General features: G+C 43.8%; 1 protein-coding gene across 1 annotated transcript in view; it reads right to left on the reverse strand.

The window, feature by feature from the left end:
• The window catches only part of LOC129528463 (B melanoma antigen 3-like), a 48,558-nt gene extending 29,099 nt beyond the window's left edge, over positions 1-19,459 (reverse strand). Inside the window, exons 1-2 of the mRNA XM_055368859.1 lie at positions 19,316-19,459; positions 18,635-18,735 (exon numbers count right to left, since the gene is read on the reverse strand). Coding sequence (XP_055224834.1) covers positions 18,635-18,735; positions 19,316-19,459 — 245 coding nt within the window. The remainder of the gene's footprint in view (positions 1-18,634; positions 18,736-19,315) is intronic.
• Between the last annotated feature and the right edge of the window lie 3,566 nt (positions 19,460-23,025).

Here is a 23,025-nt window from a genome sequence, read left to right on the forward strand (position 1 = left end):
TTTGAGAGGTTCAAGACTCAAGTGGAGGAAGTCACTGCAGATGTAGTGGAAACAGCAAGAGAATTAGAAGTGGAGCCTGAAGATGTGACTGAATTGCTGCAATCTCATGATAAAACTTGCACAGATTAGGAGTTGTTCCTTACAGATGACCCAAGAAAGTGGTTTCTTAAAGATGGAAACTACTCCTGGTGAAAAGGCTGTGAAATTATTGAATGACAACAAAGGATTTAGAATACTATATAACCTTAGCTGTTAAAGCAGTGGCAGGGTTTGAGCTGACTCCAATTTTGAAAAAAAGTTCTACTTTTGGGTAAAAAATGCTATCAAACAGCATCAAGTGCTACAGAGAAATCTTTCATGAAAGAAAGAGGCAATCAATATAGCAAACTTCATTGTTGTCTTATTGTAAGAAACTGCCAGAGGCACCCCAACCTTCAGCAATCACTGCTGGGATCAGTCAGCAGCCACCAACATCCTCAATCAGCAAGAAATCTTACAATTTACTGAAAGCTCAGATGATCAGTAGCATTTTTTAGCAATAAAGTATTTTTAAATTAAAGTATGCACATTGGTTTTTTAAATATAACGCTATTGAACATTTAATAGACTGCAGTAGAATGTAAACATAATATTTACATGCACTGGTAAACCAAAATATTTGTGTGCCTTGCTTTATGGTGATATTCACTTTATTGTGGTAGTCTATAATGGAACCTACAGTATCTCCAAGGTATGCCTGTATTTACTTTGGTACCAATTCTAGATATACATCTGCATATACTTGGGTATTTAACTTCCTGGTCTCATGTTCCTTAAATAGTTAATAAGAAAGAGTAATTATGAACCATGCAGACCAATTAACAAGCCTAACTTCCAATATTTTCTTCACTCTGAAATAAATATTTCCAACGTGTATTATGTCAGAAGTTCTCGGTTTTGGGGGTGCTGTATCTTAATTTTTCTGTACTCTATTTTCAACTTCACTGACATAATACAAGCTCTATCTTCCTTACAAATTTATAAGGCATCAAATGAAATGAAATATATAAAAGTTGTCCTCTTTCTCCCATCTTCAAAAAACTTCCCCCTGCACTTCATTTCCTGTTAGCCCTCTCTCCTTCAACAGACTGGTCTGTAGAAAGAGTCCATACATGGCCTCCCTCCACTCCCTCATCTTCCATTCACTCCTTGTTCCAAGGCCCTCCCAACACCACTGAAACTTTTTTCAATGCCCTTTTTTAAATTTTTTTTTTAAAAGCAAATTCTGCCCCCAACTTTTCATTCTTTCAGTTGAACCACTTTTTTCCAAAACACTGTGCAGATGTAAAAAATATGTAGTTAAGGCCAGGGTCCAGTGGCTCATGCCTGTATTCCCAGCACTGTGAGAGTCCAAGGCAGGAAGATCACAGGTCTGGAGTTCAAGACGAGCCTGGTCAACATGGTGAAACCTCATCTCTACTAAATATACAAAAATAAGCCAGGCATGGTGGCAGGCACCTGTAATCCCAGCTACTCAGTATGCTGAGGCAGGAGAATTGCTTGAACCCAGAAGGCGGAGGGTGCAGTGAGCCAAGATCGCACCACTGCACTCCAGCCTGGGGCAACAAGCAAGACTGTGTGTGTGGGTGGGGGAGGGGAACCTGTTAATCAAAAGAAAAGAAAACAACTCAATTTCAAAATGGGCAAAGGAGGCCTGCCATGGTGGCTCCTATCTATAATCCCAGCACTTTCGGAGGCCAACGCGGGTGTATCACCTGAGGTCAGGAGTTCAAGACCAGCCTGGCCAACATGGCAAAATCCCGTCTCTACTAAAAACAAAAAAATTGGCCAGGCATGGTGGTGCACGCCTGTAGTCTCAGCTACTCAGGAGGCTGAGGCAGGACAATCGCCTGAACCCAGAAAGTGGAGGTTGCAGTGAGCCGAGATCATGCCACTGCACTCCAGCCTAGGTGACAAGAGTAAGACTCTGTCTCCAAAAAACAAACAAAAATGGGCAAAGGAGCCAGGCGTGGTGGTGCACACATAGAGTCCCAGCTACTCAGAGGCTGAAGTAGGAGGATCACTTGAGCTAGAGGATCACTTGACCCCAGGATTTCAAGGCTGCAGTGAGCTAGAACTGTGCCACTGCAATCCAGCCTGTGTGACAGAGTAAGACTCCAAAAAAGACAAGGGCAAAGACATGATAAGAGAGAAAAAATAAGTATAAAAGTAAAGACAGAGAGAGCGAGACTTCAAAAAGGAGGACAGGGCAGGGCACAGTGGCCCATGCCTGTAATCCCAGCACTTTGGGAGGCTGTAATGGGAGGATCACTTGAGCCCATGGGTTCGAGACCAGCCTAGGCAACACAGCGAGACCCCAGTATCTACAAAAACTAGCCAGGAATGGCTGGGCATGGTGGCTCACACCTGTAATCCTAGCACTTTGGGAGGCCGAGGCAGGCGGATTGCCTGAGCTCAGGAATTCGAGACCAGCTGGGTAACAAGGTGAAACCCCATCTCTACTAAAATATAAAAACTTAGCCAGGGGTGGCAGCATGCGCCTGTAGTCCCAGCTACTTGGGAGGCTGAGGCAGGAGAATCACTTGAACCCAGGAGGCAGAAGTTGCAGTGAGCTGAGATCACACCACTACACCACTTCACTCCAGGCTGGGCAACAGAGCGAGACTCCATCTCAAAAAAAAAAAAAAAAAAAAAAACTAAGCTGGGCACAGTGGCTCACACCTATAATCCCAGCACTTTGGGAGGCCGAGGCAGGCAGATCACCTGAGGTCAGGAGTTCAAGGCCAACCTGACCACTATGATGAAACCCCACCTCTACTAAAAACACAAAAATTAGCTGAGCATGGGGGCATGAGACTGTAATCCCAGCTACTCGAGAGGCGGAGACAGGAGAATCGCTTGAACCCGGGAGGCAGAGGTTGCAGTGAGCCGAGATCACACCATTGCACTCCAGCCTGGGCAACAAGAGTGAAACTCTGTCTCAAAAAAAAAAAAAAAAAAAAAAACTAGCTGGGCACAGTATTGTGCACCTGTATTCCCAGCTACTTGGGAGGCTGAGATGGGAGGGTCATTTGGGCCCAGAAATTCGAAGCTGCAGTCAACTATGATTGTGCCAACACACTCCTGCCTAAGTAACAGAATGAGATAATGTAATTTAAAAAATAAAAGGATAGGTAGGATTTACAGACTGGAAAATGGGAAAAAGATGAGAGTGGAAAAAGGAAGGAGGGGTAGCAAGAATGGCAGGCAGGTAGACAGAAAGGTAAAATTCAGTCATGTTCAAAAGGGAACAAATAAAAGCATTGAAAGGTAAGACAGACCTAGTATATTTATGACTTGAATCCCAAGCTAAGAAACTGGAACATAATTTAGCAGAGAGACTCCAAACGTTTTACGGCAAAAAGTATTAGAATCATTTATATACTGGGAAAAAATAGCCTCCTCATTTTAATAATCCAGATTGGGAAATCAGATCTAAAACAGATGTTCAATGGACATCCCATTTCTTTTGTAAAAGCAACTTGAAAGGTCAGTCATCAAGTTTTGTTCTGTTTTTAATTCACAATGAAAATCTGACTACTCATTTATTCAACAAATATTTGAGTACCAGCCATGTGCTAGGCACTGTTCTAAACACGCCAATAACATTTATTTAGTGGTACTGATTCTGTACTCTAGAACAATGACTCTTAACTGGGGAGAGGGAGCAATTTTTGCTGCCCAAGGGACATCTGGCAATGTCTAAAGACATTTTTGGTTGTCACGGGGGCAGGGAGGAGGGGAGGGATGTGGGTGTGCTACTATATCTAGTGGGTGGAGGCCAGGAATGCTGCTTAACATCCTACACACAGGACATACTGCCCGTGACAAGGAATTAGCTAGCCCAAAATGTCAATAGTGCCAAAGTTGAATAAACCTGTTCAAGAGCAACACATTTCTATTCCCTCTTCCATAGTAACTTTTAATAAACATTAGTTCCATTTTCTACTATTTCTGTTCTACAATAGAGGCTTTAAAATAGCTTAAGAAATATAACACCATTTTAATAATTTGGCAAGTAGAAGTAAAGATACCATGAATCCTGAGATTTCACTTTCAAAAATGTATAAGCTACATTTATTTTACAATATAACTTTTAGGAACAAAGTTGTCTTCTCCTTCTGACACTGTTCTCAAAAACTGTGCTAAAAGCTTTGAGTGATGTTTGATTACTCCTTTTATTTTGGGGTCCTTATAGCAGTTAATTACCACATTCTGCCAGTTCTTTCCATGTGAATGCCTCACATTTCAATGGATCTTTTTCTAGTACCAATGTATTATCTGAAACATTTTACTAACTGGTTTTTCTGAAGCTCAATGTTCATGTCTCCTTCCCTCCCAAGCTATCCCTACCCATTAATACTGTACTTTTCACCTGCTCAAAAGTCCATATGGTTGCCTGTAACATACCAAATAAGAACCTAATTCCTAAAGCTTGACATTCAAATCGTTTTTTCAACTAGCTACAATCCACTTTTCCAACTCTTTTTTCCACTGCTCTCCCTCAGGAGTAGCCTTTTTTAGCAAAATGACTTATTCTGAGATACACAAACAACCTTTCCAGATCAGAGACATCAAAAGCCATTCAGGCTTCACTGAGACAAAAGATGTGCATTCAACTCAGAATAACAGTAAGGAATCAACTTATAGGGAAACCAGATCTAGCCATGTTCTTTAAATATGAGAGATAATCCCGTTGGCTCATGCCACTGTCCTTATTTATAACAGCCCCTATTTGCCTTTCTACTTCTCTGAACTCCTTATCCTTCAAATCTACAATCTTTTCAAAAACCCAAACACAGAGTCACCTCAGTCACCACTACCTGCCCTTCTCCTACCCCACCCAATGCCTGTGGCTTTCAGGTCATTTATTTTGCAATAAACTTGTTATCTCAATTTTACTGGTTCTCTTTTAGATTCAGACAGCTGAGATTATGATAGATTCATTAGTAAGCTGAATGGGGAAGAAAAGGATATTTACATTCCCAGGCGAATTTTCAGTGCTTTTTGGAAGATTCTGTTCAATTCACAATTTCCAGAACTGGCAAGTAATAGGTAAATATATACACTCATATATTACTGGTAAGAGTATAAATTGGTATAATTATCCTACAGTGATATCTGCCAACATTGAAAGTCTTTAAAATCTGTATACCCTTTGGCCTAGGAATTCAACTTGAAAATTTATCATAAGTAAATTATAAAATGTAAAATGGTTTAACTATAAAGACACTTATCTCTGCATTGTTTCTAACTCTCAAAGATTGAGGGGGAGGGGAAAATTCCTTGTCCAATAAAAAAAGACTATTCCGTGAATCATTTATTTAAGTAATGTAATACTCTGCAACTACTAAAATCCTATAGTATCATGGTTATTGACATGTAACTCTTTTAATGGCTTTCTTTCCTAAGCTAAAAAAATACAAACATGATTCCACATAATGTATTTCAAATATTTGTATACATTTTTCTACTTTTCTATATTTTCTACACATCTATGTATAATTTGTGTGTGTGTGTGTGTATGCATGCATGTAAATATAATATACCTCTAAGTCTTTGTAACCTTAAGATGGTGGGGCAAAATATTTTTATTTTCTGTTGTTGATTATTTAAAATTTAGCTATATTAAATTTTTTCTGATTTAGTAAACATACATAAGGCCTATTTATAGTTGAATGGCAGTCTTACAAAACCTAAGCAACCTTGGTTTACTCTATCTGTGGGAAAAGCATTTTTAGTAGAATGCTTGCACATCTTCCTACATTCCTGTAATCAAACAGTATTTATCATCAACTATGTTGGTGACTCTCACTTTGACATAGGCTGAACCAGAAATCCTAGGAAAAACTGATGACAGAAAGCTAAGGGGAAGGATAGGAAGCCGGGAAACCCTGGGAAAGGAGGGATTATATTACACATGTTATGGGAACTAGTTTGTATGTGCGGGGCACAGAGCATACACTTGGATAAGAAAGGGGTCATAAAACAAGAAAGGCAATAAATAGAATGTTATGAGCATGAACTCTAGATGCAAACTGTTCAGATTCAATCCCACCTCTGCTTCTTACTATATTTATTACCTTAAGCAAGTCACTTAACTTCTCCCTGCCGTTTCTGCCACATCTGTATAATGGGGATAACAGACCCTACCTTAGAGGGTTGTCACACTAATGAATTCTGAGAATAGTCCCTGGTACTACAGTTAAGTGCTCATTAGTTGTCCACACTCATCATCGTCGTTACTCCCATTACTATGACGTCAAGAGTTGTGCTGCTAGGACGGGAGCAGCAACTTTTCAACACCAATCACTTTTTCAGATGGCCTCCTTTCTAGCCTTGCTAGTTGCCCAAATTCTGAAAAAAGCAAGAACTAAGACTCTAGAATGAGATCCGAGAGGCAGACGTGTGTCTCTGTGTGTGTTTGTGTGTGTGTGTAGGTGCGTGTGCATGTAGACGAAGGAGGAATCAGGAGTAATGCTAAGAATGAGAATCAAATCTGTATAAGCAGTTCAGAAAAGGGGCATCATGAGTCGCTCTTCTCAGTGCTGCCCGAAGGGTTCCACAGTTTGTTCCTTCCACCATTCACTTGGATAAAACATTTCAATGTCTCTCCATGGCCTTCAGAGTTAAATCAAAACTATTCCTTCAATGACTTAAAACCCATACTACCTCTAAAGCCTCATTTCTTGACTCTCTCGCACGAAGCTCACTGAGCTTCCAGCCCTACCAAATTTCTTCAGTAACAAACTCTCACATCTCAGAGCCTTCGCACATGCTGCTCCCTCTGCCTGAAAAGTAACCTCTACCTCCTCCAACAACAAACTGCTACTCAACCTTCAAAACACAGCTCAAGGATAACTCCAGAGCTCTTTCCTGATTTCAAGCTAAATGCCTCTGCTATATTATCCCCCATGTGCATAACACCACCACTACCACCACCACCACCATCACCACTAAAACCACGACCACCACCACCACCACTACCACTACCACTACCACCACCACCACCATCACCATTACCACTACCACCACCACCACTACCACCATCACCACTACCACCACCACCACCACCACCACCACCAACACCATCACCACCACCACCATCACCACCACCACCACCACCACCACCACCACCACACTGCACTGATCCACCACTAGCCAATGACTTCTTTAGAGATCTTGTCTTTGGGTATTTCCAGATACTGTCCTATACAGTAACAGATACATTAAAAATAATAATTTTAAAAATTTATTAATCACAGCTGGAAAATACAGTGAACCTACTGACTACACTGGAAACTGGTAAAGAAAGGTAAACAAGCAAACATTTATTCTGCCTTTCCCATATGAACAGTTACACTGGGCAACCAAGTAAGAGGTGATGGAAACTTTTCTTTTTATAAAACAGTATTCCAGATAATAAAATGAAGGAGTAACACAACTAGAACATTATCATTTTACAACCCTTAATGAATCAAAGGATCTAGGAATTAGTCACCAACAGTTGCTAGTGTCACAAAAAGAGAAAATCACATTTTGTGACTCCTGATGAAAGAATGCACCACAACTACGAAGCAGTCTTGTAAAACAAGACTGAACCTGACTCTGACCAAGCCTCTGGTTCCAACTACTCATTTGGAAATACAGAAAATAAAGAAACATCAGGGATAAACCTGGTATTGAATCTCAGGAATCAGCAAAATCCTGACTACGGGAACTCTACAGGGCAAATAACCCATTTCTTTAACGAATAAATTGCGAGAATAAAAAGAAAGGTGGTAACCTACAGATTAAGAGACTTAATCGCAATATGTAAGCCTTCTTCAAATACTTTTAAAAACTGAGACATGTTTACCTGAACATAGAATATTTGATGATATTATGCATTTAACTGTCATTTTTTTTTAAGTATGATGGTGGTATTAGGTTTTTCTTAAGCCTTCACTTTTTAGAACTACATTCTCTAATATTTATAAATGATATCACATTATGCCTGAGGCCAGGTGCAGTGGCTCATGCCTGTAATCCCAGCACTTTGGGAGGCTGAGGCAGGTGAACCACCTGAGGTCAGGAGTTCAAGACCAGCCTGGCCAACACAGTGAAACCCCGACTCTACTAAAAATACAAAAATTAGCCTGGCGTGGTAGCACTCACCTATAATCCCAGCTACTTGGGAGGCTGAGGGAGGAGAAGTGCTTGAACCTGAGAGGTGAGGTTGCAGTGAGCTGAGATCACACCACTGCACTCCAGCCCGGGCGACAGAATGAGACTCCATCTCAAAAAAAAAATTAATAAAAATAAAAATAAATAAAAGCACAGACCCTACAGAAAAGACTGCCTGGGTTCAAATCCTGTGTCCATGACTCACTCTGAGCCTTAGCTTCCTCAGCTGATAAAAAAGAAAAAAAAAGGACAATAATAGTCTTTACTTCAGAGGACTTTTGTAAGAATTAAGTGAGTTAAGATGGTTATAACATATAGTTCTCCCAAAACAGTGCTTCATAGAAGTTTTCATTATCATCCCCCTTCCCACTTTACAGAAAGAAACACGGACCTGGAGAGGTGAAAAGTGACTTGCTTAATGACTTGAAAACCATCTTCCAGGAACTGTGCTTAGCACTGGTGGCAAAAACTGTCTATTTACCAAAGCGTTTCCTTTTCCTCCTGGCATATGGCTAAACTACATTTTCCAGCTTCCCTTTCACATGACTGGTCTGGACAATGAAATGTGGGCAAAAGTGAAAGATGCCTCTTTACTACTCGCAGGCCTTGTCCCCAAACCTCCCATGCAATCCCTCACCACTTCTCACCCTCATTTGCCAGGTGGACATCAATGCCTAGGGCAATGGAGAAAAGATTAGCCTGGGTCCCAGTATGACTTAACTGTTATTGTGTTACTCTTGAAATTTCGGCCACCATAAAGTCAGTAAGACTGTATTTTTTATGGACTCATCACAACAATCATTATTTCTATTCAACAGTTGGGGAAACTGAAGTATAAAGAAGTCATGGTCAATTATTCAATGGTAGATCCAGAACTTGAACCAGCACTGGCTTAATACAGAGCTCAGGATCTTAAGTGACTTCTGAGATCATAAGACCAGTAAGTGCACCAAGATTTCTAACTTAGAGTAGATACATTTTATATAGAATTTGGTTAAGTATTCCTTAAAATATCACTTTAATATGCTACAAGAATAACCACAGAATAGTGTTACTTTAAAGTAAAAAGATGTAAATAGAAGCCCAAAATGTTAAGTGGGGTTTTACAATCAAGAAGACACACCAGAATAAGATATTTTTAAAATACCATGTACGTTATAGAGATCATACTTCCTTACCCTAATAGCCATGTAGTACAAGTTTTAACTTTTTAATCAAAAAAATTATTAAAAATATTAAATATACAACTTCTATTGGGTTTTACCTGAGCCATTCCTTTATACTGACAGTTACATAATGTGATTTCAGTTATATATGTAGTTATTGGTAATTTTTCAAAAATAGAATATAATGAAAACTTCATTTCAATCATTACTGAACTGCACCTACATTAATAATGATATACCTATGAAAAGATGTGTAACATATACTAGTATGCCAAAAAAAAGTAAGTTACAAAACAGTATTTATAGTATAATTCCATTTGTGGTCCCTTTTTTTTTTTTTTTTTTTGAGACGGAGTCTCGCTCTGTGGCCCAGGCTGGAGTGCAGTGGTGCCATCTCGGCTCGCTGCAAGCTCTGCCTCCCGGGTTCACGCCATTCTCCTGCCTCAGCCTCCCAAGTAGCTGGGACTACAGGCGCCCACCACCATGCCCGGCTAATTTTTTGTATTTTTAAGTAGAGACCGGGTTTCACCGTGTTAGCCAGGATGGTCTCCATCTCCTGACCTCATGATCCGCCCGCCTTGGCCTCCCAAAGTGCTGGGATTACAAGTGTGAGCCGCCGTGCCCGGCCTAATTCCATTTGTTTTCAAAGAACATATATGCCTATGTCTGTACTTTTTTTCTAAGTACATACATGTCTTATCTACAAACCAAAAACATCTGGAAAAATATACAAAAAAAGTTTCCAGTGATAACCTCTGGGGAGTAAAACTGAATTTGTGCTGTATACCTTTTGTTAGAATTTGAATTTATGAAAAGCACATATACCTTTAGAATAAAAAGTACTTTAAAATAAAGCTCTATCATTTACAGTAATGCAAAGCGATCCAACTCTCAAATTCCCACATAATCATGTTATGTAGTGAAGCTTTCTAGGCTGGGGGAAAAATGTAACCCCTTATAATGAATATATAAATATATATAATTTCATCAATTTCATTCATTATGGGTATACATTTATACATCTATTTACAAGTAAGTCTGTGTAAATACACATATCCACACCTGCTAAATAAGTATGTTGTGGCCAGGCGTGGTGGATCACGCCTGTAATCCCAACACTTTGGAAGGCCAAGGTGGGTGGATCACCTGAGGTCAGGAGTTCAAGACCAGCATGGTCGACATGGTGAAACCCTGTCTCTACTAAAAATACAAAAATTAGCCAGGCATGGTGGTGTGTGCCAGTAGTCCCAGCCACTCGGGAGGCTGAGGCAAGAGAATCGCTTGAACCCGGGAGGCTGAGGTTGCAGTAAGCCAAGATTGTGCCACCGCACTCCAGCCTGGGCAACAGAGCGAGACTCTGTCTCAAAAAAACAGAAACAAATGAAAAAAGTATCTAATCAGGAGATTTTGGTAAGTTTTTCAAGCACACCCTTTTTTGTGAAACTGAGTTCTAACCTGAAGAATACCTGGGATTATATGGCGAAAAAACGCAATATATTAAAATTTTAAAACAGTTCTTATTTGAGGCTCAAATTTTATGTTTTTGGGACTACTTAGACTTTTTTTTTTTTCCCTGAGATGGAGTTTTGCTCCTGTTGCTCAGGCTGGAGTGCAATGGCGTGATCTGGGTTAGTGCAATCTCTGCCTCCCGGGTTCAAGCGATTCTCCTGCCTCAGCCTCCCAAGTAGCTGGGATTGCAGGCATGCACCACCATGCACAGCTAATTTTGTATTTTTAGTAGAGACGGGGTTTCTCCGTGTTGGTCATACTGGTCTCAAACTCCCAACCTCAGGTTATCCGCCTACCTCGGACTCCCAAAGTGCTGGGATTGCAGGCATGAGCCACCACGCCCGACCAACTTTTTGTATTTTTAGTAAAGACGGGGTTTCACCGTGTTAGCCAGGATAGTCTAAATCTCCTGGCCTCGTGATCTGCCCGCCTTAGCCTCCCAAAGTGCTGGGATTATAGGCATGAGCCACTGCACCCGGCCGAGTGTCACTCTTAATTTTTTAAAATTAAAAGAAATTAAATTTCTCAATTCTGGAGGCTGGAAGTCCCAGCTACTCAGGGGGCCGAGGTAGGAGAATCACTTGAACCTGGGAGGCAGAGGCTGCAGTGAGCCGAGATCGTGCAGCCTGGCGACAGAGTGAGACTGCGTCTCAAAAAAAAAAAAAAATAGTGTCACTTATGTCACTCAGTTTGTGGTATTTTGTTATGGTAGCTCTAGCAAACTAATAGGAGAGGCCTCTAGTTTACACTATTTAAATTTTCTAATTATTTACTTTTTTTTTTAAACGCCTGGTGGAGTGCAGTGGCACAATCACAGCTTACTGCAGCCTCGAACTCTTGGCCTCAAGCAATCCTCCCAAGTAGCTGGGACTACAGGCATGCACCACCATACCTGGCTAATTTTTATTTTTTTTAGACATGAGGTTTCACTATGTTACTCAGGCTGGTCTTAAACTCTTAAGCTCAAGTGATCCTCCAGCCTTGGACTCCCAAAGTGCTGGGATTACAGGTGTGAGCCACCATGCTCAGCCTACACGAACTTTTTTTAAACTAGCAGGGGTTATGTGAATAGGGGGATTACAGATATTTTCTTCATTATGCTGGTCCATATTTAAATCCTCTCCCCCTTGCAAAAAAGGTAAAAATATACAGCCATAAAAAAGAATGGAATCATGTCCTTCGCAGCAACACGGATGGAGCTGGAGGCTACATTCTTTTTCATCCTTTATCCTAAAAGAAGTAACTCAGAACCAGAAAATCAAATACCACATGGTCTCATTTCTAAGTGGGAGCTAAACAATGAGTACATGTGAACATAAAGATGGAAGTAATAGACCAGAGATTCCAAAAGAGAAGGTAGAAGAGGAGGTACACAGGTGAAAACTACTTATTGGGTACTAGGGTCACTTTGGATGATGGCTGCGCTAGCAGGCCAAACCTCAGCATTACATAATCTAGCCATGTAACGAACCTGCATGTTTACCCCCGAACCTAAAATAAAATAATTTTTTTAAAAACTGGTAAGGAAAAAAGTATTAAATGACATAACTAAATATTCCAGACATCATTCTACCATATGTTGTCCAAGAAAAACCACATTTTACCTTACTGTTTATCATTTGAAATAAAATATTATGTTAAGATATTTTAAATTTTTACCAGTTCCACAAGGGAACTGGGAAGTAGAAACTGAAGAACACTTTTTTAAACAAGTCCTTGGGGATTAAAGAAGTAATAGCTACGAAGTATACAACAGTGTGATGAGTGAATCCTTCTCATATTGGGGTTAAAATGGTCATTATAGCTACTGCGTACCACAAATCCAATCAAGTTAGGTATTTTGTACACATTATCATTTAATTCTCACTACAACCCATCACAATAGATGTTAATTAGTACGTCCCCTATTTTTCGGATAAGGAAATTCAAGATCAAAGGGATTAAATGGCCAAGGTCATACAACTAAGAAGTGAAAGTGCTGAGACTCAAACCCAAGTTCATGTCTTAAATCCCATGCTGTTTGATATTAAGGACCACTTGTGTTTAACAAATATTAAACACCTGCTACACACACACACTGTGCCAGATGTATAAGATAGAGCCGTGACCCAAGAAACACAGTCACTATTCTCAAAAAACGTAGAATCTCTGCCAGGAGCAGTGGCTCATGCCTGTAATCCCAGCACTTTGGGAGGCCAAGGCAGATGGATCACGAGGTCAGGAGTTCAAGACCAGCCTGGCTAAGATGGTGAAACCCCATCTCTACTAAAACTACAAAAATTAGCCGGGATTGGTGGCAGGCGCCTGTAATCCCAGCTACTTGGGAGGCTGAGGCAGAGAATTGCTTTAACCAGGGAGGCGGAGGCTGCAGTGAGCCAAGATCGCACCACTGCACTCCAGCCTGGGTGACAGAGTGAGATTGTCTCCAAAAAAAAAAAAAAAGCCTTAGAATCTCGTCTTTAACATTCTGTTGCATGTATGTTTTTCCTAGGATTTTTGTTATTGTTTGTTTTTTGTTTGCTTTTTGTTTTTGAGACAGAGTCTCGCTCTGTCACCCACGCTGAAGTGCGCTGACGGGTGCCATCTCAGCTCACTGCAACCTCCGCCTCCCGGGTGCAAGCCATTCTCCCGCCTCAGCCTCCCGAGTAGCTGAGATTATGATGCCTGCCACCACGCCTAGCTAATTTTTGTATTTTTAGTAGAGACAGGGTTTTGCCATGTTGAACAGGCTGGTCTCAAACTCCTGACCTTAGGTAATCTGCCTGCCTTGGCCTCCCAAAGCAATGAGATTACAGACATGAGCTACCGCGTGCCCGGCCTTTTTTTTTTTTTTTTTTTTTTTTTTTTTGACACAGAGTCTCTGGCACACAGGCTGGAGTGCAGTGGCACAGCTCACTGCAACCTCTGCCTCCCAGGTTCAAGCAATTCTCCTACCTCAGCCTCCTGAGTAGCTGGGATTACAGGCACACACCACCACACCGGGCTAATTTTTGTATTTTTAGTAGATAACGGGGTTTCACTATATTCACCAGGCTGGTCTCGGCCTCAGCCTCCCAAAGTGCTGGGATTACAGGCGTGAGCCACTATGTCCGTTCTTGTTTTTCCTGTCTTTGTAAATAGACTTTAAAGCTCCTCAAAAGAGCTGGAGTATAAATGAAAATACAAAGAGCTTTGAGTCTCAGATCTGGAAAAACTCTAGCTTTATCATATGCATACATAAATTTAAATGCTGGATTCCTCACCAGTAAGAGGGTCTTGGATTAAGTGATATAAAGTAGTCCTGTGCTTATCCATAGGAAATACATTTCAACCCCATACCCCACCCCTGCCTGGCTCCCATAAATGCCTGAAACCACGGATGCTACAAAGCCCTATATACACTATGTTTTATATTTTTCTTTGCCTCCAATGAATTCCCTCTCTTGACAATGCCTTATAAGTTACCATGCAAAAAAATATAAATGTATCTCATTTATCTGTTCTCCCCTACCCCCCACAACCCTATCTACCTCTCACAGGACTAAGAATTGGAAAGGCCTTAGTGCAGCCACCACCTAACCATAGAAATGATCCAAACTCACATACTACTACTTCTTTATTCTTCAGTAAAGTTCTCCAAACTAAAATGAAATATGTAGTTTGAAAATATGTAGTAAAAATACACCTTTTTATATATATCCTCTATGCTATTTCATAGCCACTTCACAGTGACCCTACTTCCCCATTTATAACTCACCCAGTTAGTTATTAGTAAACAACTCTTAATCAAAAGTAAAAATGAAGGGCTATGGAACTGTTCTCATATCCCGTTAAGTGCCTTAAAGGCACTGTACTCAGCATTCCACATGCATTATCTTATTGAAAGCGCAGTGTTTAATGAACTTGCCTAAAGCCACATCAGAACCACCAGGAAGCACAATTTCATTGTATTTTGTGTGAATGCCCTCCCCAGCACAAGAACAGAGCTGTACAATGAAGTGGTCTGGGTCACCCAGCTAATTAAGTAATGGAGTTAAGGCTCAAAAACTCTTCAGTGTCTGATGAGAAAGCTCACACTCAAAACCTCCAAAAAACACTGCTTCGCATCACTGAAATTAAAGAATAATAATACAATATAAATAGAATAAAATGAGAATTCCTTGTTATATAATAAGCCAGTTTATCAGCTTTTTTTGGTGAAGGAAGAAAGGGCAACATAGTGATATCTTGTCTCTACTAAAAATTTAAACATTAGCCGGGTGTGGTGGTATGCACTTGTAGTACCAGCTACTGTGGAGGCTGAGTAGAGGGAGGATCACTTGAGCCAGGAAGGTTGAGGCTGCAAGGAGCCATGATTGCATCACTGCACTCCAGCCTGGGTAACAGAGTGAGATCCTACCTCAAAAAATAAATAAATAAATAAATAAATAAATAAATAAATAAATAAATAAATAAAAATAAAAATTGCCTCTGGCAAAACTGCACATATAGACGCACAGGGTGTTTTTTTTTCCACCACCCCAATGCTACCTCTATAACTCAGAAAAGATAGTTTTATAAAGATAACTACCTGGCATTCAGGTTAAAATGACAACTGCACCCAGAATAGGAAAAACTATAAATTATGCATTGGACTCTGCAATCACCAGCCCCTACTTGTAAATTTCAATGGAGATTCCCTTTATTTCAAAATTAGAAAACTGATCTCAGAGTTTAAAACCTCATTTACAGCTTCAAAATATTTAGAATCTAGAATTATATAACAAATACTTATTTTCTTAGCATGCAAAAATTATTTACAAATCATTTAAAAAGGATGATCAACTTAACAGAAAAATGCCTGGCTCATTTTTGTATTTTTAGTAGAGAAGAGGTTTCGCCATGTTGGTCAGGCTGATCTCAAACTCTAGACCTCAGGGTGATCCACCCACCTCAGCATCCCAAAGTGCTGGGATTGCAGGTGTGACCCACTGCACCCGGCCTTAAATATTTTTCATTAAGGTAATGAAATAAGTTAACTTCTCAATACTTTCTTTCTTTTTTTTTTTCTTTTTGAGACAGGGTCTTGCTCTGCCACCAGGCTAGAGTGCAGTGGCATGATCACAGCTCACTACAGCCTCAATCTCCTAGGCTCAAGTGATCCACCCTCCTCAGTCTCCCGAGCAGCTGGGGCAACAGGTGCATACCACATGCAGCTAATTTTTTATTTTTTATTTTTTTGTAGAGACGGGATCTCACGATTTTGCCCAGACTGATTTTGAAATCCTGAGCTCAAGCTATCAGCCTGCCTCAGCCTCCTGAAGTGCTGGGATTACAGGTGATGGCATCCGGCCTTCAATATTTTCTTGATGAAAGAGAGGACTTATCACTAGCCCTAGATTATTATGAAAAACAGCAATATCATGATTAAATTTTTGTTCCTCCTCCCAGTACTGTGTTCTATTAATTAGATAAGAAATGGGAATGAACAAAAATAGACATTAAATCAAATGTTTTTTACTTTCTAAAAGTCAAAAATTCGAATGCTTTGTTTACCTAATCTACAAATATTTATCTTACTACTTCTATAAATAATTGAATAAAATCTTAAAGGAACTAAAAGAAATAATGGGACTTTTCACTACACAAAAGATAATTACCTATACAATGAAATGAGGTGAAATTCTTAGAGCAAATGTCTTAAAGTATGTCATACAACAAGCTTAAATTAATAATATGAAACAGTTAGAATGCCCCCACCCTAATGAACTACGGACAAAACACGACTGGACAATTCACAAGAAACACAAATAATAAAATTCAAAAAAAGGCTGACGCGGTGGCTCATGCCTGTAATCCCAACACTTTGGGAGGCCAAGGCAGGTGGATCATGAGATCAGGTGCTCGAGACTAGCCTGGGCAACATAGTGAAACCCCATTTCTACTAAAAATACAAATAATTAGCTGGGCGTGGTGGTGGGTGCCTGTAATCCCAGCTACTTGGGAGGCTGAGGCAGGAGAATTGCTTGAACCTGGGACACAAAGGTTGCAGTAAGCCAAGATCACACCACGGCACTCCAACCTGGGCAACAGTGTGAGACTCAGGTCTCAAAGAAAAAAGAAAAAGAAATGTAAAATATTCGTTAGTCCTACTAATCAAGTAAGCAAAAACTTAGAACTAAAGTACTTTTTTTCAGTTGTTAAGATAAAGATTTTAGTATATTATACTTGACAAAGGTTTGATAAAACTAGACCTATCACACATTGCTAATGACATTACAAATTGATGCAGCCTTTTTAGGGAGTGGCATTTCAAAACTTTAATAAAAATAAGAGATCAGAGCTGGGCATGGTGGCTCATGCCTGTAATCCAAGCATTCTGGGAGGCCAAGGCAGAGGAGATCACTTGAGGTCAGGAGTTCAAGACCAGCCCGGCAAACACGGTGAAACCCTGTATTTTTAGTATTCTACTAAAAATACAAAAATTAGTCAGGCATAGGCCAGGCACGGTGGCTCACACCTGTAATCCCAGCACTTTGGGAGGCTGAGGTGGGCAGATCATGAGGTCAGGAGATCAAGACCATCTTGGCTAACACGGTGAAACCCCATCTCTATTAAAAATACAAAAAATTAGCCGGGCATGGTGGCAGGCGCCTGTAGTCCCAGCTACTCGGGAGGGAGGCTGAGGCAGGAGAATGGCGTGAACCCAGGAGGTGGAGTTTGCAGTGAGCCGAGATCACGCCACTGCACTCCAGCCTGGGCAACAGAGCGAGACTCATCTCGAGCGAGACTCATCTCAAAAAAAGACAAACAACAACAACAAAAAATTAGCCGGCCATGGTAGCGCACCTGTAATCCCAGCTACTTGGGAGGCTAAGACAGGAGAACCGCTTGATCTCAGGAGGTGGAGATTGCAGTGATCGGTGGCCATAGAAGCCCTCCTGAGCAGCAGGCAGAACAGAATCTGCTATAGCAATCAGTCTGCTGGAGAAGCCTCTGCCCCTGTGGCCTGAGGTTCCACTTTCCCCAGGTGACACCATGGGCAGGTGGGCTGAAGAAGTGGGAAGGTCAAATCAACTGGCCCAGCCAGGATGCCTCTATGATGATACAAGTGATACCGGTCTAAGCCTCCCCTCTTCTACAGGGGAAACTAGGTGTCCCAAAGGGTGCCCAGAGGCAGGGGACCTGCCACAGCAGCCACCTTCCTGAGAGGTTCCCTTTCTTCCCCTTGGTGAACTCCCTCCAACACACAGCTTGCCAGGAAAGCACCCTGTGTCTTACATGGGGGGATCCCACCACACCAAAACCCAGCCAAAGAAGCCTTTTGTCCCTTAAGGGTTATCACAACCAAAAACAAAAAGATACACAAATAGCAAGCCCCTAAATTCTGTTAAGAATGAAACAATGCTGCCACTCACACCTGGCTCAGATGCCAGCAGAAGGACAGCACCGTCCAGAGACCAGAGACCACAGGAGAAGGGGGAGGACTCCTCCTTGCCCTGGCTGCACCTCCACCACTGTCACTGAGGCCTGCAGTACAGAACCAGCAGCTTCTTACCCACCCCAGGCCGGGCCGGGCCCCAAAGCTCTCCTACTTCTCCTTCCTGGCCCCTAGACTTGCTGCTGCTGCCACCATTAGCACCGACGCCAAAGGAATCAGCGCTGCTGTCACCCTCCATGCACCTGCCCACCCTCCAAGGCTCCTACCACTTGGCCTCCACGGGTACCCTCCTACCGCTCCTGTTGAGCTGCCGTCCCCATCACCGTGGCCGCCACAACCACAGGAGATGAATCACAGAGCTGTGCCATCTTCAGGCCCCAACCTCCAGCTCACCACAGGGGACTCCTCCTTCATTAGCCTGGCTTGGAGCAGCTGGGCAGACAATGCCAGAAAAACCTACAATAGGGTGCAGAAAGTGGCAGTGTTAGAGCCTCACCCTGTCATGCTGCCCACTGGGTGGCTGGGGCCAGTTTCAGCGAAGGCACTCACACCCACCCTCCAAAGTCCAGCCTCTCCTCCTAGACCAAGCTGGCCTCCTGACCTGGGGTGGGGACTGGAGACACCACAGTGTCCGCGGCTCCTTGGGGAGCAAGAACAGCAGAAACTCAGACCCAGCCAGTCCCCCCCACCCAAGTACCAGTTCCCATTCCTGACTCCTCCACCCACAGGACCCTGAGCCCCCGTGGTGCCCACTACTCCATGCCTGGGGCTCCCAGATGGTCCCCACAACACAGAGCAAGAGGGCAAGGGCCGGGTAACCATGGTGGGTGTGAGGGCCCTGCGGTGGTCAGAGGATTGCCGCAAAAACTCTGTGCACCCTCCGCGCTCCAGAACGAGCAGAAGTTGTTCACCCTCTAGAGCCTTGAGTCCGGGAAGAGGAGAAGGGCCCCTTCCTCAGAGGCCACCACGGTCGTGGCCACCTCCACAACCTGCTGCTGGAAGCAGCAGTGCAGCTTTCCCCCATAGCGCCCCTAACCTGCCCCCTCCACCACAAGCTTAGCCCCCGGATTGTGCCCACAACACACCCAGAGACTGCTGCAGGCAGTGTAACCCTGATAGCGCCCCCAAAACGACCCCTCTTCTCCTGGCAGTGTAACACTCGATAGTGTCCACAACCCATCCCTGCCACGGGTGTTGCAGCATCAAATAGCACCCCATTAAACCCGCCCCCCACCCGGACCACAAGCAGTATAGCCCCAGATAGCGCCCCCAGTCTGCTCCTGTCGCGGGCAGTGAACGCCCGGGGTAGTGCACCCAACTAACCCCCCGACCCCACCTTCCCCTTTTCCCCACGGACAATGCAACATTTCACAACTCCCCTAAAGCACCCCCGACTGCCTGCCAGTTGGCTTTGTTGCTGACATTGTAGCTCACGATAGCTCACCCAACCCGCCCCCTGCATCGGCCAGTGTAGCAGCTAATAATGCCCCTAACACCCCACCACCCGCCGCTGGCAGTGCACGATGGCACACACAACCTGCCTCCAACCCCCCGCCACCTTAGGCAGTGTAGACTCTGATAGCGCAGCAAACCTGCCCCACTGCCAGCAATTCAACACCTGATAGTGCCACCCACCAGCCCCCCGCGGCAGGCAGTGCAGCTCCAAAAGCACACCAAACCCGCTCCCCCACCACCCCGCAAGCGGGCAGTGCGGCCGCAGAGAGCGCACCTACCCTGCCACCTTTCTACTACTCTAACAGAGATGCAGTCTCCGTCGCCACCACCAACCGCAGCCAGGCGAGCCACGGTGGCCAAGGCTCCAGCCGCCAGCGTTGGGCACGGTCCCCACCTTCTCCTAGACCTCGAGTAAAGAGGGTGGTTAGTGCCAAAAGGAAAAAAGGATGGCGAGCCGGAGAAGGCATTGCATAGAGACGGTGAGGAAAAGATGTTGGGAAAAAAAAATTGGGGGGTAGATGGAGGGGGAAAAACAGGGTGGTGAACAGGAGGGAGAGAAGGTTTCACAGAAAGATGGTGGGGAAAAAGTTTTTGGGTAGATGGAAGGGGGTAAGAGAGGGTTGTGAGGGGGGAACGGGGATGAGCAGGAAGGAGAGAAGGTTTGCAAAAATATGGTGGGGAGAGAAGAAAGGGAAAGAAGACTGTGGGTAAAAAGATTTTGAGTAGATGGAGGGAGGAAAAGGGTGACAAGTGGGAGGAGAAAAGAGGTTGCAGAGAGGGAGGGGGAAGAGAGAGTGGCGAGCAGGAGGGAGAGAAGGTTTTGCGAAAAGACAGTGAGGAGAGAAGCTTTTGGGTAGATGGAGCGGGGAAAGAGGGTGGCCAGTGGGAGAAGGGTAAAGAGGGTGCCGAGCGGGAAAGAGAAAAGGTTTTGCGAAAAGATGTTAGGCAGAAAAGAAAGTGTAGAAAGAAAAGACAGTGGGTAAAAAGTGTTTGGGTAGATGGAGGGGGAAAGGAGGGTGGCAAGCGGGAGGAGAATAGAAAGTGTGGCCAGAGGAAGTGGGGAAAGAGGACTGGGAAAAAGGCGATGGGGAAAATACTTTGGGGTAGATGGAGGGCAAAAAGAGGGTGGCAAGCAGGATAGAGGAAGAAGAGGGCGAGTGGGAAGAGGGGAAGGCTTTGTGAAAAGATGGCAGGGAAAAATTGGGGAGGTAGATGGGTTAAAAGAGCGTGGTGAGCAGGAGTAGAGAAGAGGCTTTGCAAAAAGACAGCGGGAAAATGTTTTTGGGTAGATGGAGGAAGAAAAAGGGTGGCGAGAGAGGGAGCCAAAGACGGTCGGGAAAAAAATTCCTCCTGTTACTGATTTTTTAATACTCTTCCACTCCGGTCAGAAAAAATAATTGATATGATTTCAGGTACATCCCTGTGGGTCTCAGAGCCGCCCCCTCCTTGTCTGCAAAGAAGGAGGTGCGGTACCCACCCCGGGGACCCCCTCCATCCTTGGGTCACTCAGCGTGCGAGTCAGCTTGGCCTTCTCCTTCACAGACAAGTGGCATTGTCACAAGAGAGCGTGGGCCATTCAGAGGACTCTCACCCTCATGAGGCTGGCATTGCGTGACACCGCGTTGGAGCCAGAGGCAACCTCAAAACGCATGGGCCCTGCTTCCCTCTTCTCAGAAATGAGGAGAACCTCTGGTAGAGATGACTTTTGGGGGCTCACTGGGTCGGTGCAGGAGGGGTGTCTGGGGCCGAGGTGGGACCCGGCTCTCAGGAGCCTCTTTACACTTCAGGTTGTCTGTGCCGAGCAGATCCTGGGCTGTTGAATCATGGTAGGCAAACCACAGAACGATCTTTTGGGGTGAAACTTCAGGCTTTGTTCACTCACTGGCGTCGTCAAACCACACCTGCAAAGAGCTGGCAAACTATTCCCTAAGCACAGAAATCCTCACGCTTATTTGCGGCCATTCCGAGACCTGCAGGTGGCTAGGGAGAGAGCCATAAGGTATTTCTTGTGGCGGGGGCGGGGGGCCCTCCCTGGCATTCCCAGGGCTGCCCCCAGGACCTGGAATCAAGCAGGAGAAAGAAGGACATAACCGAGAGAAGGCTTCCTCTCCGTGAGGCCGTGGAGTCCGGCCCCGGAGGAAAATAAACTTCTTAATACGATTGAGATCAACAGACAGGGCTTTTCTCTGTGATACATTTAAGCAAATTGAATGCAATTACCTCAATTGAATTCAGAGCAAGGCCTGCCCTGACCTTCCGCTGAAGCGTTCTGCCCGCTCGGAGAGCAGGCTGGGGCACACATGACATCATTTGGACAATTTGCACATATTTATACAATTTGTCATGATGCCGTCTGCACAGGCTGGAGGCTGCGAGGTTTGCCTCCAGCACCGCTGTGAAATCAGGCCTGTGAGAATCACGTGCTGGACATATCTCTTGTGTGTGCTATTTACTTCGAATTCAAGTGTACCTAGTCACTAGTGGGGGGAGTGGGTTGGATGTGTCTGTGTGTGTGTGTGTGTGTGTGTGTGTGTGTGTGGTGAGCAGAAGATGCAAATCCGTTGATACAAATCAACAAGCAATATTATGGTATAAGGGAGGGAAACAAAGCCAGCAGGTGCTATAATACATGTCAAAAAAAATCTCTTTTATGCTTATGCCACTGTAAGACAACAGACAGCTGTGTAGAGGTGTGGCTTCAGCGACTGCCGAGGAAGGGTTATTTGCAGGTACAGCCATGGGATGTCAGAGGTGTCTCTATTCTGACCTCAGGCACTGAGGTCCTGCCCACGAATGGCGTGGTAGCGTGGGGAATATTCGAAGGAAAACAGAGAGATGTCTGGATGATCTGTTTTGTTGCAGGAAGCAAACCAGCATGATGCAGGCAGCCTGAACTGAGAAAAGGAGGTTTCCGGATTTCCAAAGACACACTGAGTTCGCTGACATGTATCAGGGAGAAAAGCTCATTCAGGGATCTCCGCCGTATTACAAATTTTAATTTCTCCTGGCGTGGGAGTTCACAGCAGCCTTATGGAGGGAAATTCCTCCAAGCCTGCGTGTCATAAACTGAACTACAGGGTTTAGGGTCCTCAGGCTGCCCAGGGATGCTGGAGGTCCACAGGTCAACTGCAGGGAGATGGATTCCCCAAATGAGCAAGAGGGTTCTGATACTCAGGAAATAGATTAGTAGCTCCAGGCAGGTGTGGCTTCATGACCGTAAGGAAATGGAAGCAAAGAGTTGTTGGGCATGTAGAACTTTCATTTCTTGCACATTTATTCAGAGACAGAGCG

This window comes from Gorilla gorilla, chromosome 17 (genome assembly GCF_029281585.2).
Source record: "Gorilla gorilla gorilla isolate KB3781 chromosome 17, NHGRI_mGorGor1-v2.1_pri, whole genome shotgun sequence".
Lineage (NCBI taxonomy): Eukaryota > Metazoa > Chordata > Mammalia > Primates > Hominidae > Gorilla > Gorilla gorilla.